The following is a 20,911-nucleotide window of genomic DNA, read 5'->3' as shown; positions in this document are numbered from 1 at the left end:
TAAATAATATGCTGTGCTTTTTGATTATATGAGTAATTGTATTAGTAGAAGCTACCAAATTTGCAATTCAGAATATATTACAATATAAATACACTTAAAATTAAAATGTGCCTGCATTTTCCTGATACAGGAAAATTGGATGCATGACTTAATAATAAACTGCTGAAATGGAATAAATAACATATAACAAATAAAATCTGTCTTTTATATTAAGCCAAGATATAGTTTAAAACCTACAGAATTAACAAACAGAACTAAAACTTGGCCCCCTCGTAATATACAGTTCTCCATATGGCTCATCTTGAGTCAATTCTACTGCCTGTTGTTTCTTCAGAACAAGAAATGTATAAAATTTCTGTGCAACCTAAAAAAAAAAATATTCCATTAATTTATTATATTTAGTAATAAGCTGGCTATTATTATTAAGTCAGAGATTTAGAAGTTGAATTTTTCATATCGCTAATGTTATGTTAGGTCAATATGTCTGGTAATGAAATACAATAATTTGATTTTTGTGCTATAATATTTTTTACACTAAAAAACAAAACAATGCTGTGTGCTATGGCAGCAAAGCCTCTTATATATCTTCTATTCAAGCAAATTCCATTTTTACTAAATAAATTCCTTCTATCAACTAGAGCATGTTAAAAGAAGGCTAGCAGTGCCCCTTGCGAAAATTTCGCAATTGGTAGTAAAGTTTTTCTGTAGCTGTCCTAAAGAAATATAGTGCGTGTATGGTTGTGAGCAGGTAAGTCAGTATGCGTAGAATCCTTTCTGATTTCTGTAAAATAAAACTATTCTTTCTTTGAGAATTTTTATATTTTCCCATGTTTCTGCACAGCTAGGAAGAAATATCTTCAATTTGAGACCAAATCAGTTAGGCCTATCATATGCAATGGCTACAGCTAGCTGTCCCTGTTGCGAAAATTTTGAAGTTGATTGCAGAATTTTTCTCTAGCTGTCCTAAGGAAATGTAGTACCCATGTAGTATCAATATATACGTGTAAATGTATTTGGGATCAGTCTTTCAAAACGATCCTGAATACATTTGTAGTAAACGAAAAGGAGTGTTTCTCCTTTGCCAAAAGGTACGTTCAACACGGCCAGTCAGAGTAGCATTTTGACTGTGACATACTTCTAAATCCTTAAATTGCTTACCTTAAATAACCTCGAAACAAAAAAACAAATAAACTCAAAGTTGATAATGATAAAATGTTGAGTTCTGAATGTATTAAACGTAACAAATGGCAATGAATGTATGAGCTCGAGTGTACATAAAAGACACATATTGAGCTGTGATGGAATCCTAATGATTAGTTCTTTCTTTTAAAGTAGACAGCGCTAGTAAAGAATTTTGCAATTGGTAGCAGAGTTTAATTATTTTTTTTTTTTCAGAACAAAGGACAAGATGCGCAAATTGTTAATCAGAAAAAAATGCCTTATCAACTTAGACAACTGTTTATTTAACAGTTAACGTCTTCCTGTTGTTCCATCTATGAAGTGAATGTTGAACTATTCTCATTTGTAATACAAAACTGGTCCATTCCAGAAAATAAAACTATTCAGAATTTTAAAATTTTAACAACTTTGTGCATACCCGAGAAGAAATATCTTCAATTTGAGACCACTTCCAGCCTGATCAGTTAAGCCTATCATTCACACTGATGGAGTAAATAAAACGGCTTCCTATTAAATATATAGATGTTTCCCCATAGACCTTGTAAAGTGTCTTAAGTTAGTTGACAAGACTCTCCTCATATAATATCTTCTTGACAGTATAATGCCCCTTCACGATGGTGGGACTGTTAGTATTCTTGGGTATAACCTCCATGCTCAAGTACATGGTGGGTGACCACCCAGGTGTGAACCAACGTAAGCAGGGGTCGAGGTGTGACGCCTACACCACATGGAGGAATGCCGCTCCTCTATGTTACCAGGCAGTACTAAGTGGTAGATGACTCTCATCAACTGGTGCAATACCACCACTTTCCTTATTGGAGGCTTGAAGTGGTGGAACCCATGTTTAGTCTCTTGAGCTAAGTTCCGGTCAACCCTACCCTATCTCTTCCATCATGCAGTATAATTGATGACTTTTGAGGTTATGATTAACATCGTGGCAAGATCCAATATTCCTTACATTTCGAGGGTACAGCTCTAAAGCGGTGTTCGCAGGCTGGCCGCTAGTTAGTACACCGAACTGAACCTATTGGTAACTCTCTAGGAGGCTTCCGGATCAGCTAGTGTATAATCTTGCTACCTCTACTCTGCCAGATAGTGACTGGAGGGAGTCCGAGTAGTGTGTATGTGGGGAGCATTGCCGAGGCCACGTTATGTCAACGATCTGGGTAAATTCTTACCACGTGTACGCCATATCCAAAAATTTCAATACTTCATACAGCATGTCCCACCCACTTTTTCTTACTATTGAATACACCATGAATTGTCAATCTAATAGAGTAAGCTTATCTGCAAAAAGATCTAAACCTCCCAAACACTTCCTAATTCATTTCACAAATATAAGTGGTCTCAATTCCAAACTCAACGATGTCCATTTCCACTTGCAGTCTGCCAAACCCCATGTACTTTTTCTGACAGAATCTCAGTTATCGGTTGATTCAACTACCGCTCATCTCAGATGCCCAAATTATTCGCTGTATGATTCCTTTCACCTCAAAGGTGGTACTTGTGCATATGTCCATTCTGATATTCCCTGCCAGACACTTGGCAATTTGGAATCTCCTCTCTTTGATCTTCTCTGGCTTAAAATCTCACTACCTCACTGTGTCAAATTCACCTGTTGTCTCTACCGTTCTCCCAACTCCACTAATCACTTGGAGCTCTTTGACTTCCTCTCTTTGCAACTTGACTTTCTCCAGTCCAACTTTCCTAACAGTGAGGTAATTTTCCTTGGTGATTTTAATGTTCACAACTCCAGCTGGCTTCCGTTTTCTAGTCACATTGACCCAGCTGGTCGAGATGCTGAGGCTTTTGCAATCACTAATGACCTTGCACAGATTGTTCATTTACCTACAAGAATACAGGACAATCCTAATCATACAGCCAACACACTTGATCTTTTTCTCACAAACAACCCTTCTAAGTACACGGTCGAAGTGAGAGGTCCTTTAGGCACTTCAGATCACAACTTGGTGATTGTCTCTTCTCCAATGAAGCCTTTACCTCATGGCTATTCCCAACCTTGTATTGTTGAGCATTACAAGAATGCAAAATGGGATTACCTGCGAGATTTCTTTTCTTCTTTTCCTTGGTTGGATTACTGTTTCAAAACTTCTGATGTCAATGTTTGCTCAGATTGTGTCAGTGAAATTATTCTTGCAGAAATGGAATCCTTTATCTAAACCTTGGTTTTCCATTAAATTTGCTAGGGCTGTTAAAGAGAAGAAAGTTGCATATCGTAATTGGCATGTTTCTAATTCTTCAGTTTCATTTTCTGCCTACACCAAAGCTCGCAACAATTGTAAAGCAGTTATTAATCAGTCCAAACTAGAGTTTGAACAGGCTAAGAGTAGAAAACTTGCTTCTTGCCCTAATGGTAGCCGAGCATTCTGGTCCCTTGCCAAAGCTATTGGCCGCAACTTTTGCCCATCTCTGCTCCCACCTGTGTCCAACCCAGATGGTTCTGTTGTCACTTCGGCCAAGGATAAAGCTGACCTGCTAGCATCCCATTTTTCTTCCAACTCATATATTAACGAGCTTGGTAAAACACCTCCCACCATTCCCAACACGCTCCATTCAATGACTCCTGTGGTCTTCCGTCAAAAGGATGTTAGAATGATTTAGACGAATCTTGATGCTAAGAAAGCTCCAGGTCCCGACGGTATTTCTCCACTTGTTCTCAAAACCTGTGCTTCTGAACTTACTCCTATTCTTTGCCACCTTTTTTCACTTTCTTATTCCAAAGGTGTTTTTCCTTCTGCTTGGAAATTTGCTCATATCCAGCCAGTTCCTAAAAAGGGTGACAAATCCCTCCCATCCAATTATCGTCCCATTGCAATTACTTCTACTCTTTCTAAAGTAATGGAGAAATCAATTAACCACCAACTCTTAAACTACCTAGAAACGTTCCGTCTGATCAACGATCGCCAGTATGGATTCTGTCCGTGTCGATCCACTGGTGATGTTCTGGCTTATGTTACCCATTTATGGACTAATTCGATGCAAAGGTTCGGTGAAACACACGTAGTTGCTCTTGACATCTCAAAGGCTTTCGATCGTGTTTGGCATAAAGGTCTTCTAAACAAGCTTCCATCTTATGGTTTGCCAACCGTTTTTAGTAATTGGTTATCCAGTTTTCTGTCTGATCGCTCACTGAGTGTGATGGTAGATGGCTCTCTGTCTTATAACTTTTCCACTAATGCCGGTGTCCCCCAAGGTTCAGTTCTTTCCCCCACTTTTTTCCTCTTATATATATATTACTGACCCTTCTTCCATTGTTTGTTGTTGTTGTTGTTGTTTTTTTGGTTTTTAGGAGCATTAGCAACTAAGGCCATATTACTCCGGGATATGCGGTGGACATTCCCTGACCTTTCCGCATTCTCCGTATTTGGTTGTGACGGGCTCGAACCCCGGTCTAATAAAGAAGCTTGTGATACGCACTACTGCTCCTTCCCACCTGGCTACGGAGGCACCCCTTCTTCCACTGACTGGAAATCCTATCCATAGTTTTGTCGATGATAGCACATTGCATTCCACTTTCCATTTTGAGAAACCTTGCCCTGTTCAATTAGCTTCAACTTCTCGAAAATCTGCTACCAATTCCTTAAATGCTGATCTTCAGGTAATTCTCCAGTGGGGCAAAGACAACTTTGTTGATTTCAACCCTTCTAAAACTGAGTCTTGTCTTATATCTCGGAAAAAAGGATTCTTCTGCTCCTATGTTTATCTTTAGTGACACTCCAATTTACTAGGCAAAATGATACATCTCTTTTGGGGATTACCCTGACTTCTAATCTCTCTTGGCACAAGCACATTACAAATATTGCTTCCTATGCATCTAAAAAAACTTGGTTTTCTCTTTCGCTCTCGGCATTGCTTTTCTTCCAAACAGCTGCTCACTCTGTATAAATCGCAAATCTGCCCTGCCATGGAATATTGTTCCCACATCTGGGGTGGTGCCCCCCAAAACCTCTCTCAGCCTTCTTGATTCCTTTCAGAAGAGGGCAGTTAGGTTAATTAATGATTCATCTCTAACAGAGTCTCTCCACTCGTTGTCTCATAGACGTACTGTTTCGGCTGCATGCCTCTTCTACAGATACTTCCATGGGCACTGTTCTTCTGAATTGGTGGCGCCTCCGTAGCCAGGTGGGCAGGAGCAGCAGTGCGTAGCACACGCTTCTTGATTAGACCGAGGTTCGAGCCCGTGACCATCAAATACGGAGGATGCGGAAAGGTCAGGGAATGATCACCGCATATCCCCGGAGCAATATGGCCTTAGTTGCTAATGCTCCTAACAAACAAAAACAAAACAAAACAAAAAACTTCTGAATTGGCTTCTATAATTCCCGCTCTCTCTTTAAAAACAGTCCAAACACGTGCTGCCTCCAGCCAACATCAAACTCATAGAACCAACTTTTCATCTTCCTCGTTTATTCATTCAACTGCCATTTTCTGGAACAACCTTCCTTCATACGTATTTCCTGAAAATGACAGTCTACAGAAGTTCAAGTCCAATGTCTACAAATATCTTCTTTCGTCTTCTCAACCTCCAACCCAAGCATGGTACTAAGTACTATATGTTCTAATACCTCTCATGTTTGGGGTTTACATAAAAAAAAAAAAAAAATGGTTTCACTGATTTTCACTTGGGCAATTTGGATTCCAGTCCTGTTGGAGTCTGGGGCAATTCTTAAAGGCCTCTTCAATCAGGGCTGTAGTTATCCAATATCAGAGAGAAGGAGGAAGATTTCCTCATAAGTTATTCTAGCTTTTTCAGCTGGTATGATATGCAAATCAGTCCATGTACACACACACACACACACACACACACACACACACACACACACACACACACACACACACACACACTTGTACAGACTTATATAATACGTGAGTGCAGTACAGCCTTAGTGCTAATTTGTTTTATAAATAACAATAATCACATCTTCGTGTAACCTCTGCTGTCATGACTGAGAAGAATTACAAAATAACATTTTTTATGTATCTATAGCATTTCTCCAGAATCACCTTATATTTTGTGACTCACTCCTTGGTTCATGTTTCTTTGTCATTAGTTCTCACAAATAACACCCCCCCCCCCTTAAGTATTGGTAAATGATTTTTTTGCATCAGTCAGACATACTTATGTTTCTGTTACATCTATTTTTATTGCAGAATATATACTCCTAGTTTTCCCAACAACTGATTCTTCCCATAAAATTACTTCATTTGGAACCAAAGTGGACAATACCTGATGATAGATCCCTGAGACAATATAATCTGGGAGAGTTATTTTGCATAGCTGGCCAAATCCATGGATGTATAACTCTTCAGGCAATCAACTTGCTTTCTCAGAAACTTGATATTATCAAAACAGTATGTCAGGTTTCAACTTAAGATCATTACACTACCTACACCTAGCATACAGAACTGCATCACCATTAGCAAGTGAAAACTTTGAATACATGCTATGGATACAAGGCTGTGACTCCCAGTTGAATCACCAGAAAGAATTTTCTCCACTTCTGCCAAATCATACCATCCTGATCTATGCTAGGTATACCTTTTATAGTGGAAAATGAAAGAACAGATAAATTTGACTCATATAAAATAATGAAATTTATATTTGCAAAATTATTACAAAATATTTAGTAAAACATTTAATTATATTACGAAGAAGCAATTTTAAAATTGTTCCACATACTATTTTAAAAATATAAAACTGCTTTCTTGAAATGAAAGGACAGAAATCACTAGTAATATTAGTATTAGTTGTATAAAATGATGCATGGAGGCAAGCAAATAGATCTTTAGCCATTTTAAAAAATGAAACAGGAAAAAAAATTACATACTTCATTTGCCCATCACTTCTAATAATCTGGCCAATCCATCTATAAATTTATTCAAACTACCCACTTCAAAAACAAATCAAAGTTTATTTCCCAATCAATTACTCTCGTGTAAGGAAATTTCCATACATATAGTCTACAACCACTGTTTTCCAATTTATATTTATGCCCTCTTGTGTATTTCATACAAATAAAACTAATGACTTTTTGATTCACAAGGCAAACACTAAAGATTTTGAAAAGAAAGTAACTATTAATGAAAAGGCTCAAGCAGCAAGCTGTTCAGTAGCTGGGCAAGTTTCACAAAAAAATTAAAAGTCAATCACCATTGCTGAAAGCCTAATAACCTGTTTGTAAAATGAATAGTGAAAACAATGATAACATAAAGAGAAGGAAAGTGAAATTGAAAAAGTTCCTGTTTCTAATGATACAATTAGTAGGCATATGTGAATGTCTTGTCTGAAATACTAAAAAATACTAACTTTGCTCTCCAAGTTGACAAAGCAACAGACATAAAAAGTAAATGTTGTAAAGAAATTTCAGAAATGACTAAAAGTCAAGACAATTTGAACATCTTGTATTCTTATTTGGAATCCTGTAGTTTGTCATGGAGTGTTGGGACTTGCAATGATGGTGTCCCTCAAGGGATCGGTTCAAAAAAAAAAAAAAAAAAAAAAAAAAAAGCAGTGTGTGTATCCTGTATGCATGAAAGATGTTTCATTTTATGTGAAAACATTTATGGCTGCACTAGAGTAAAACCATTTAAATTTTTGAACGGTTTTATCGAAACTTACGCTAAGTAGAAGGGTGATTTTGATCAAAATTTTGAGAAGCAGATTTTATTAAAGTCTGCATTTTATTCTTGCATAATATTACTACCTGCTTCTTACTCTATCGAATCAATGTTAGTGACTGAGTTGGCATCATTTAGGAAGTGATGTCATTTCCATATCTTAGTATGAACTTACTCTAATGAATCAACTACTTACTCTATCAAATCAATGTTAGACTGAGTTAGCATCATTAGTGCCATTTAGGAAGTGACATCATTTGCATCATTTAAAATCTAACAGCCACCTAATAGGAAGTGACATCAATTGCATCATTTCTGTTACCATAAGAAAATTTCACTACCAACTGATTTTACTCTAGTGCTGCCATAAATGTTTTCCCATCAAAAAGCTTTGTTATATTTGTCAAAGAAAAACCTTGATGTCATAATGATCCACTGCTTCCTTGACCAGGAAGTTCTTGTTTCAAAAATTATTTGCGGAGGATTTAAAACAGAAACGACCAAAAGTCAAGACAATTTGAACATCTTGTATTCTTATCTGGAATGTTCTGGGCCTCTTTGATGAGATGACCATATCTGGTTCAATGGTATAGTTTTCTGATAGGGAATAGACCATGTTTGCATCCACGAAGAAGGATTTATATCATTTGTATTCATGTGAATTTTTTTCTGATTCAGGGCCTGAACTCCTCAACTACCACAGGACCAAAGGAATGATCAATATCTGGCAAGCAATAAATTAGCTCAGATATAAATGCCAGGGAATCCATTAGATGGTTGCCACATGCTGTAAACCATGTATTTCCCAACATAATGGGAGATCCATGGTTTGCAGCACATGGCAAAGATAACAATTCCCTATGATGATAGCCTGCTGGAACCTAGGCTGCGATTCCAACGATAACACAAATCTAGAATACAAGCAGCATCACATTCTTTTTTTTAAATTTTTATTTTGGATCTGATATCCTCTCACCACATATTGGTTCCAATACAGGAATATATTAGAATAGACGAAAAAATACAAACCTACTTTACATTTACATTTCTGACATTCAAATACAGAGAGCATACCAGTACAGAGTGCAAACCCAAACTCATAAATATAATTATTCTTGCTTTTATCGCCATCATTGTTTGGTGATAAATAAGCTTTGAATATTGCCATTCAAATTGCTATATTCAAAGGAATATTGTCTATATTCAAAGGCAATATTCCTTTGAATATAGGCAATATTCAAAAACATCTGGAATAACACCTTTGAGTATTATTCCAGATGTTTTAGCCTGAACCCTGGTTCAAGCCCTTGATGTGGCTGTGAACATGTTTGTTTGTTTGTGATTTGGTTTTTAGGAGCATTAGCAACTAAGGCCATATTGCTCCGGGATATGCGGGGGTCATTCCCAGACTTTTTCCGCATCCTCCGTATTTGGTGGTGACGGGCTCGAACCCCGGTTTAATCAAGAAGCGTATGCTACGCACTGCTGCTCCTTCCCACCTGGCTATGGAGGCGCCTGGCTGTGAACATATTCACATATTTACAAAGCTGTGTGAAAATATGCAAAAAGACCATATGATTCTCCTTCTACGCACTGAAGGTTAGATGGATTTCAAGAGGGAAAGGTTTAACAGGGGTATCTAGGCTACAGAAGGAAGTACTGCTTTACTTCAAAAATAATAATAATGCCAGTTTTTCTGACTTTTTCGAAGATATAAAATGGCTGCTAAAACTAACCTACTTAGCAGATATTCATCAGCATTTAAACACCTTGAACACCAGCATACAGGAATTCAAAAGAAAACAGTCTAACTTCCACAGACAAATTTCTTGCATTCAAGAATAAATTCAAAGTTTGGAAAAAACACCATTCAAATGGAAATACTGAAATGTTTCCATTCCTACTTTGGGTTCAGAGTCGGACAGGAAGTCATCCCATTAATGATCAGTCATTTGGAATCACTAATGGAAACACTTGACCAATACTGTCCTTCTTTGACTGATCTAGGAACCCTTTTGTTGAGTTCTCACCAAATTCACAAAATTTACTCAGTCTGTAAGAAGTAAAACTGACTAATTACAGTGCAACTGAATGTTGAAGTTATTAGTGTTCAATGAAGTGTCATCTGATGTATTTTGAATTTCAAAGTATACTATGATCTCAACAAAAGCAGTGAACACCTTATTCCAGTTTTCAATTTCTTACCTCTGTAATAACTTTTCTCATTTCTGACAAACATTAAAAGCAAAGAAATAAATCATCTGCTATTGGAGGAAGAACTGTGAGTGTGTTTTTCAAAAATTGAACCAAGAATTCAACATTTCTGCAAAAAGACTAAATAATAATTTGTGCAAAAATTTATTCATAAGTAAGCCATACACTGACTTTGGATGCAAACTTCATTTTGGTTTGATAGTAAAAAAAAAGATTAGATAATACAAAATAGCTAGGAAAAATGCTTCAATTTTTTTTTTCTTACACTGTAAGCTGACTGATATATATAGAAGCTCTCTTTACAAATAAATTTTCTTGACAATAATTGAGCAGTAATTGAACTGTACTCTCCACTACAACTTTTTCTGGCCTGTAAACATTTTTACAGGTAGGGGTTCCTTGAGATATGAAAAATTATTTTAGGGGTTCCTCCAGGAAAAAAGGTTGAGAATCACTGGCCTAAAAACTAGCCAGAGTTCTTTCTCTCACTGCTGCCTGGCATACCTCCCTGAGGTGGTGATGGGCAATGTGGAATCCCATCAGGGGACCTACAGCTAAATGGCCAGAAGAACATAACCCTATACCAAGTGGTGAGCTGTGAATATTTTAACAATGGGCTTGCAGTTTTGCCGACTTTTTGATGTGAAACATCTTTGGGGATTCGTGGCGGATGATGTCATCCGCACAGGCTTCTGCCAGAGGCACTTCCCACTAGTAGTGTGATTAGAACGCATGACACATTTTTCGTGCCGACAGGGCTAGCCAGGTGGGTAAAGTGCCTGGCTGGCAACCCAAAGGTCGCGGGTTCGATTCCCGCCTCGGGCTTGGATCAAAGTACTGCAAAAACCTTGGGAGGTGCATTATGGCCACAGAAGCCTATGCACCAACAACTACCAATAAAAAAAAAAAAAAAAAAACATTTTTCATGACCGGTATGATCTCTCAAGTCAGCCTGGTCATCGTGCCCCATCCTCTTTATGATGATACCTGGATACGATAGTATCTCGAGTTCTAACTTTTTAGAATTTTTAAATAGTATAACGTCACAATCATACTTTCTGAAGTATTACTGCAACAATACAAATATCTATCAACAATTTATTTTTCGTCTCACATTTTCGTAACATTCGATTGTTAGGTGCCCAGAACAGCTGCATATATCGTTTCAACTATAAGGTTGGTACTTCAATCGACGCTGTTTTCTAGATATTTAAATATGTTGCAATTGCAGGTGCACATCAATTACTTTTGTTATCATAAATCCATTGTATCTTGTCATCCAGAAATTATAAAAATTTGCGAATGTTCAATAAAATATTTACAATACAAAAGCTCTATTATTTCATAATCAATATCCAAATCAAAATACCTAAAAGAAACACGAAGGATTCACATAAAACCATCTAACATGCGAGCTCGGTACACACGCCACTTTTTTATTCATCTCTCTTTTTTTTTAAACAACAAAGGAAATATAATGGATACATTTTTTTTTTCATAATAAAATTTTAATATTGCGAATAAAAAATAACATGAAATATTTCCTATATCACAAAACATTCTACAATATAAAAACAAATATTACATAAAAAACAAACTCTTCTAGAAAAGGTACACAATAATCACAGATTAAATAAAAAAATTATTATACAAACATTTAAGAAAAAATTATTCTAAAAATTGCCATATACAATTTACTTCTTGATTAATATTTGTTGTTGATCTTCTGCTTTGCTCAATAGCTGAGCCAAGATTACAGAGGAATGAATGATTTGACATAACAATCTGGATCAAATTAAAGCAATGGTTTTCCATTTAGATGTATGGTCAACATAATCTGCAATGTGTTTAATTGTCAACATTATTCATTCATTTATACAATATTATTCATTATGCTGAAAGCACTGCTAATATATGGTGCAAGGAAGCTATATATGGTGCAAGGAAGTCTGAGGCTTATGCTGCACCAGCCAAAAAAAAATTCCCAAGTTACCCTGAGAGAGAGAGAGACAAAAGTAGAAGGGAATCACCAAGAAAGAGAAGAATGATGTTATCCAGCTCAGGACCCTGAGTGTGCCAAGCCCATACTCACCAGATGTGGACCCCTGGGACTAAACTGTCTTCGACAAAATCTTTAAAAGCATTTAATTTTTATTTCATATTTTATCAGAAAACTTAAATGTATTTGTTTTTCACCGTCTTGCCACGGAGACGAAAGTTCTTTCATATTCCACGATTCCAGGTAGCATATGTTTAAAATTTCTTTCAATTCCTCATCATCAATAGTATCATTATTTTCTTTATTTAATTTAAAATTACTTATTACTTAAAATTACATTTAATCAATATCCAAATCAAAATACCTAAAAGAAACACGAAGGATTCACATAAAACCATCTAACATGCGAGCTCGGTACACACGCCACTTTTTTATTCATCTCTCTTTTTTTTTAAACAACAAAGGAAATATAATGGATACATTTTTTTTTTCATAATAAAATTTTAATATTGCGAATAAAAAATAACATGAAATATTTCCTATATCACAAAACATTCTACAATATAAAAACAAATATTACATAAAAAACAAACTCTTCTAGAAAAGGTACACAATAATCACAGATTAAATAAAAAAATTATTATACAAACATTTAAGAAAAAATTATTCTAAAAATTGCCATATACAATTTACTTCTTGATTAATATTTGTTGTTGATCTTCTGCTTTGCTCAATAGCTGAGCCAAGATTACAGAGGAATGAATGATTTGACATAACAATCTGGATCAAATTAAAGCAATGGTTTTCCATTTAGATGTATGGTCAACATAATCTGCAATGTGTTTAATTGTCAACATTATTCATTCATTTATACAATATTATTCATTATGCTGAAAGCACTGCTAATATATGGTGCAAGGAAGCTATATATGGTGCAAGGAAGTCTGAGGCTTATGCTGCACCAGCCAAAAAAAAATTCCCAAGTTACCCTGAGAGAGAGAGAGACAAAAGTAGAAGGGAATCACCAAGAAAGAGAAGAATGATGTTATCCAGCTCAGGACCCTGAGTGTGCCAAGCCCATACTCACCAGATGTGGACCCCTGGGACTAAACTGTCTTCGACAAAATCTTTAAAAGCATTTAATTTTTATTTCATATTTTATCAGAAAACTTAAATGTATTTGTTTTTCACCGTCTTGCCACGGAGACGAAAGTTCTTTCATATTCCACGATTCCAGGTAGTATATGTTTAAAATTTCTTTCAATTCCTCATCATCAATAGTATCATTATTTTCTTTATTTAATTTAAAATTACTTATTACTTAAAATTACATTTAATCAATATCCAAATCAAAATACCTAAAAGAAACACGAAGGATTCACATAAAACCATCTAACATGCGAGCTCGGTACACACGCCACTTTTTTATTCATCTCTCTTTTTTTTTAAACAACAAAGGAAATATAATGGATACATTTTTTTTTTCATAATAAAATTTTAATATTGCGAATAAAAAATAACATGAAATATTTCCTATATCACAAAACATTCTACAATATAAAAACAAATATTACATAAAAAACAAACTCTTCTAGAAAAGGTACACAATAATCACAGATTAAATAAAAAAATTATTATACAAACATTTAAGAAAAAATTATTCTAAAAATTGCCATATACAATTTACTTCTTGATTAATATTTGTTGTTGATCTTCTGCTTTGCTCAATAGCTGAGCCAAGATTACAGAGGAATGAATGATTTGACATAACAATCTGGATCAAATTAAAGCAATGGTTTTCCATTTAGATGTATGGTCAACATAATCTGCAATGTGTTTAATTGTCAACATTATTCATTCATTTATACAATATTATTCATTATGCTGAAAGCACTGCTAATATATGGTGCAAGGAAGCTATATATGGTGCAAGGAAGTCTGAGGCTTATGCTGCACCAGCCAAAAAAAAATTCCCAAGTTACCCTGAGAGAGAGAGAGACAAAAGTAGAAGGGAATCACCAAGAAAGAGAAGAATGATGTTATCCAGCTCAGGACCCTGAGTGTGCCAAGCCCATACTCACCAGATGTGGACCCCTGGGACTAAACTGTCTTCGACAAAATCTTTAAAAGCATTTAATTTTTATTTCATATTTTATCAGAAAACTTAAATGTATTTGTTTTTCACCGTCTTGCCACGGAGACGAAAGTTCTTTCATATTCCACGATTCCAGGTAGCATATGTTTAAAATTCCTTTCAATTCCTCATCATCAATAGTATCATTATTTTCTTTATTTAATTTAAAATTACTCTGTTGCATTAATAATTTATCCTTAATAATGTGTCACGAGGTAATTTTTTAAATGTGTTCTTACTTTCCATTCTTTCAAATTCTTTCAACTTCAACATGCTCTCAATTTTAGCTTCATAATTTCTTTAGAATTTTTCAAATTAGCAATAGCATTGATAGTTAGAATAATTAATTTATCTGCTTTTACCATAGTGATTCTGTAAAGCTTCTGAAAGGTAAGAGAGCTCTTGCAGGATGTCAATCATTAGTGCTAAATCATTAAGAAATTCCAGATGGAAAAGTCGGTTTAATAATTCAGAATATTTAATTAACTTTTCTGATTCAAAATGTTTGCTAAAAGCAGGATAATTCCTCCAACCCTCAATTTCCGCCCATAAGTTACAAGCTGCCCATTGTGACCCGAAAACACGATCGATCTTTATAGTTTCCACATCAAGTTCTTTAGCAATCATCCTTAATTCACGCTGGTTTTTTTGGAGATTGGTGATGTTACAGTTTTTTTTTTGTTGTTGTTGTTTTTTTTAATTATTACCTGTATGCCATTATATTTTAGAACATTTTCTTCACAGTGAAAGCCTCAACGCGGTTTCCAAATCTGCCAACATTTCATCTTCAGAAAGTTTACTTAATATCTTAGTTGCTTCATCCCTGCCCGACGTTGCTACTGTCACTATTTCTTTGAATACTGTGCAAAATATCGGAATCACTCAGATAGTCAGTTACTGTGACAATGTAAACATAGACGGAGAAATTTACTGAAACGCCTGGATCACTCACTTCTCCGAAAAACATATGACTTCTTGTCACAGTAAAGGGGAACCACAACACAGGTTGGCCAGAGGCTATTATCGCGTCAGGAATCTTCTTAATCCTCTGACTCGCTATCGAATGCATATTAACTAGTGCAACTTCTTGGAATGTGGCTGTATAGGTTTTATGGACATCATTAACGTTGTGGGATGGTAATCCCTTTCACTCTTATTCGAGCTTTCTAATTACCTAAAGGCCAAAGATGAGGACAATGCGCACAAAGTTATATATTGTAATCCGTTCGTTCTACGGAAATTGGTTTAAACGTTTCCATAGAAACCAAGGGGAATTCAAAAAAATTTCCTATGAAGAAGTTCGTTAAACAGGGGTCCGACTGTAATTAACTCAAAAATGAAGCAATTTTAAAATTCATAACTGGTCGATTGTGTCATTAAAATGCTTGGGATGTTGTTGTTGTTGTTTGGTTTTTAGGAGCATTAGCAACTAAGGACTATTGCTCCAGGGATATGTGGTGGTCATTTATTTGGTGGTCACAGGCTCGAACCCTGGTCTGATCAAGAAGTGTGTGCTACGCACTGCTGCTCCTGCCCACCTGGCAATGCTGGGGATGGGGCCCCGCTCACCCCACCATAGTTCCGGCTCTAGATACTCCATAATTGAATTCAGGATTTCATTTGTAAAATAAATAATCGCTTTAACAATGGGCTCGCAAATTTTCAAAATAAAAATACAATGGGCTCTCGTGAGCCCACTATAGCTCACCACTGCCTACACCACAATGACACAAACCACACAATTACACACATTTCTGGCCTTTACAGAGTTCTGTATGCACTAGACAAATAACAATATATCACTAAATTAACAGTTTTCTTAACTAACTACACTGTTACCACAGAATCAGCAAATATTCTTGCAGTCCTATTCAAGTATATTCTACGCCTATATAAACAGTCCCTTCTGTTAACAAGTACAGACTATGCTGAGAAAAATTCTACTCCCATAAGCCCTACTGATAAGGCTTGTATTATGAACTGCCTCCCTCCCATCATGACTCTTTAAAATTCCAGACAATTTCACACCAAGGCATCCTCTTTGTTCTGACTCATACAATTTCCTTTAATATAGTATGAAGCATAACCTTCATTAAATGATTAAAACATGGTTATTACATCACTCCAACTTAATGCTATAGCAAGTAAATACTATGCTATTTATAATTAGAATAAATAAATAAAAAAATAATAAATAAATAAATTGTCTTATAATAGTTACTACAGTAATACACAGAGTGTTTCAAGAGTGCAAAAAATCCTGGGATGTATTTTAAGGTACAAAAGAAGAAAAAAATCATATAAACAAATGTCTGAATCTAAATGTTATGGAGTTACGACTATTTGAATTAAAAAAAAAAAAAAAAAAAAACTGTGGTGCCTTGAATAAAAAAAAATTAAATAAGATAATTAATAATAAATATAATAATTAACAATGATAAAAATAATAATAATAATAAAATTATTATTAATAATAATAGATGTGCATCAGCTTATTCTTATTTGTTTTTTACTATGATGAATATTCTTGTTGGTAATGTCACTAAAAATATTTAGTGACATTACCTCTTTGGTAATGTCACTAAATATTTTAAAATTTAAAAAGGAAAATACCTCTCTCTATAATACTTCTCTGAAAAGAGCTATTATGGTTAATTATTTTTTACCATTCAAAACCCTATTGCTATTTTTTAAGATTCAAACAGCCACAGTTCATAACCATTCAGAGTCAGATACCTGTTCATACAACTTTTTGTCTTATATTGGATGCTAACACATTTCCTAGAATTTTTTGCACATACTTTTGAAGCACCCAGTACTTATCTGCAATACTGACTAATACCCTAGAAGTGATGCCAAAATTTTTACAAATTTAAAACAGAAAGATATCAAAAACTATTAACTTTTACACAAGAGCAAACCCACTTATCAAAGTTAATATAAATGTGACAGCCACTGCCATTAGTACATGGGAAAAGGGATTAAAGTCTATGAAATCTCAGGGATTGCACAGAGCTCGGCAATAAAGATACTACTTTCCAGTGTTGGGTACAGAGAGTAATGCATGGAGGGATGAGAGCTGCATAACTTGGTCTTTTGTTTCAAAGACAGTGTATATTTATATGTAAGAACAATATTGCACAGTAAGAAATTTTTTGGAGATATTTATAACTTTGTTAGGGTAACAACTTTCGGTGTGCTTGGAGTATTGTGGGGACAAAATGCTCAAGGACAGCAAGGGTAGCTGGGATTAATATTAGTATTAGTATTAAAATGACATAATGGTGTAAGCAAGTGAACTTATTCTGCATCTTGGTCCTTGGTCATTTTGATCCTTGTCATAGACATTCTCTCAGGTATAACAAGCTAGGATATTGCTAGCTGGGAGTCTAAAATGCTGATGGAACTGATATTCAGGTGACACACAAGTGACTGAATTTTGGCAAAGTCTGGTCATTCTGTGACAACCAAATCCTTTGCTTGCACCTTCACAATGATGGGACTGTTAGTAACCATGGGTATAAACCTGTGTGCAAGTATTGAAATACGGCACCTAGTATACTGGAGGTGACTACCCAGGTGCAAACCAACGTAAGCAGCAGAGGTCGAGGAGTGGCATCCACACCACATGGAAGAATGCCGTCCCTCTGTGTTACAAGACAATATTATTACAAGTTAGATAATTCTCATCAACCAGTGCAATACCATCACTTTGCTTATTGGAGGCTTGAAGTGGTGGAACCCATGTTTAGTCTCAGAGCAAAGCTCTGGGTACCCCCGACGCCATCTCTTCCATCATCTAGTATGATTGATGACTTTGAGATTATGATGGGCATCGTGGCGAGATCCAATCTTCTTTGCATTTGAGGGTAATCTTCCTTACATATCCAAAAATTTCATTACCCCATATAACATGTCCTCCCCACCTTTTCTTACTACTGTTGTTGTTATTCGGTTTTTAGGAACATTAGCAATTAAGGCCATATTGCTCCGGGGGTATGTGGTGGTCATTCCCTGACCTTTCCGCATCCTCCATATTTGGTGGTCACGGGCTCGAACCCCGGTCTAATCAAGAAGCATGTGCTACGCACTGCTGCTCCTGCCCACCTGGCTACAGAGGCACCTTTTCTTACTACTGAGTACATCATGAATAGTTAAACTAACAGAACAACTTATCTGTGAAAAGATCTAAACCACCCAAACACTGCCTCATTCATTTCACAAATACGCATGGTCTCATTTCAATCTCAATGATGTCCATTTCCACTTACAGTCTGCCAAGCACATATAATTTTTTCTGACAGAATACAAATTATAGGTTGATTCAATCACTACTCATCATTGACCTAATTATTCACTGCACAATTCCTTTCACTTCAAATGTGGTATTTGTGCCTACGTCCACTATGATATTTCTGTCAGACTGTTAGTAATTTGGAATCTCTTCTTTTCAACCTTCTCTGGCTTTAAATCTCTCTACTACATTCTGTCAAAGTCATCTGTTGTCTCTGTCATTCTCCAAGCTCCACTAATCATTCATAACTCTTTGAATTCCTCTCTTTGAAACTTGACTTTCTCTAGTCCAACTTTCCTAACAGTGAGGTAATTTCCTAGGTGATAATGTTCACAACTTCAGCTGGCTTCCATTTTCTAGTCACACGGATACAGCTGGTCGAGATGCTGGGACTTTTGCATTTACTAATTACCTTGCACAGCTTGTTCATTTACCTACCAGAATACCAGAAAATCCTAACCACAAGCCAACATTCCTGATCTTTTTCTCACAAACAACCCTTTCAAGTACATGACTCAGGTGATGTACTTGAAAGTCTTGAGTGGTCTTCAGACACCTGAGATCACAACTTGATGGTCTCTTCTCCAATGGAGCCTTTCTCTTGTGGCCATTCTCAACCTCATGATGTTTAGCATTACAAGAATGCAAAATAAAATGGGATCATCTGTGAGATTTCAATTCTTCTTGTACTTGGTTGGATTACTGTTATAAGTATTTTGATGTTAATGTTTGTTCGGATAATGTCAGTGACATTATTATTGTAGGGATAAAATACTATATTCCACATTCCACCTTAAAATTTCATCCTTTATCTAAACCTTGGTTTTCCTAATAAATGTGCTAAGGCTGTTCAAGATAGGAATGTTGAATATCAGAATTGGCTTCCATCCAAATCTCCAAGTTCATTTTCTGCCTACACCAAAGCTCACAACAATTGTAAAGCAATTATTAATCAATCCAAACTAGATAACTTGCTTCTTGTCCAAATGGTAGTCAAGCATTCTGGCCTCTTGCCAAAGCAATTGGCCGCAAGTTTTGCCCATCTCTACTCCCACCTCTGTCAAAATCATTGCCATCCCAGCTAAAGATCAAACTGACTTGATAGCATCCTACTTTTCTTCTAACTCATGTATTGATATCTTGGTAAACCACCTCCTATCATTCCTAGTACATTCCATTCAATGTCACCTGTGATCTTCCATCAAAAGGATATCAGAAGAATTTTGAACAGCTAAGAGTAGAAAAGTTATGTTTTCTGGAATAACATCCCAATATTGATGCCAAAAAAAAACAAAAAACACCAAGTCCTGATGTTATTTCTTCACTTGTTCTCCAAACCTGAGCTCACTCCTGTTCTGCCATTTTACACTTTATCCAACCAGTTCCTAAAAAAAAGATAACAAATTTCCCCCATTGCATTTACTTCTATTCTTTCTAAAGTAATGGAGAAATCTATTAACTACTAACTCCTAAACTATCTAGAAACCTTCCATCTGTTCAATGATAGCCAGTATGGATTCCGCCAGTGTTGATCCACTGGTGATATAATGGCTTATGTTACCCATCTATGGATAAATTCAATGGAAAAGTTCAGTGAAACTCAAGCAGTTGCTCTTGACATTTCAAAGGCTTACGATTGTGTTTGGCACAGGTCTCCTAAATAAGATTCCACCTTATGGTTTAGCAAATGTTTTTTGTAATTGGGCATCCAGTTTTCTCTCAGACCACTCACTGCAGCATCTTCTAACTTCTTCATTAATGCAGGTGTTCCCCAATGTTCAGTTCTTTCTCCCGCTCTTTTCCTCTTGAATATTAATGACATTCTTCCACCGAACAGAAATCTTATCTATAGTTTTGCTGATGATAGCACACTTGCAAATTGCTAATAATGCAAGAGTTTCAGCTTCCTTGCATTTATATATGAGCAAAACTTTTCCCCATTCTTAGTTTTCTTCACCAGCAATTTTTCACAGTCAGCTTTTGCAAGTCTTAGCATTAGTAGAGGCATTTGATGCAAGAAAGCAAACTTATGCAGCATCAGCCAAAAAAAAAAAAAAAATAAATAAATAAAAAATAACCACTTCCACTTCACCCATCTGTTCATTCGAAATACCTGTCCAGCTGAGCCTTAAACTTATTTAGGCTATCAACTTACACGACAAGGGATGGAAGTCTATTCCACCAACCAACCACCTGCTGGCTAAAGGCAAATTTCCTCACGTCTATCCTACATCTGTCTTTTCTCAATTTGAATTTATGCCCTCTCAGGTGATTATTCTCAGCAAGAGGGAGAATCCCATCAGCATTGAGCATGCTCAAACCATTCAAGGCTTTATACACCTCTATCAGATCACCTCGCTGGAGTTTAGTCCCCAGACACTGTAATTTGCAAAACTTAAGCCTTTCTTCGTAAGAGCACCCCTTTGTTCCATTCACTAATCTTGTTGCCCTT

General features: G+C 35.9%; 1 protein-coding gene across 1 annotated transcript in view; it reads right to left on the bottom strand.

The window, feature by feature from the left end:
* Positions 1–241: 241 nt before the first annotated feature.
* Positions 242–20,911, bottom strand: part of vtd (RAD21 cohesin complex component verthandi) — a 475,837-nt gene continuing 455,167 nt past the window's right edge. Inside the window, exon 13 of the mRNA XM_090376234.1 lies at positions 242–364. Coding sequence (XP_090232360.1) covers positions 242–364 — 123 coding nt within the window. The remainder of the gene's footprint in view (positions 365–20,911) is intronic.

The sequence above is a fragment of the Mastigoproctus giganteus genome, chromosome 6, assembly GCF_048544385.1.
Source record: "Mastigoproctus giganteus isolate SK-2022 chromosome 6, ASM4854438v1, whole genome shotgun sequence".
Classification (NCBI taxonomy): Eukaryota; Metazoa; Arthropoda; class Arachnida; order Uropygi; family Thelyphonidae; genus Mastigoproctus; species Mastigoproctus giganteus.
The sequence above is the reverse complement of the archived record's forward strand: the minus strand, read 5'-3'. Positions and strand labels throughout refer to the sequence as shown.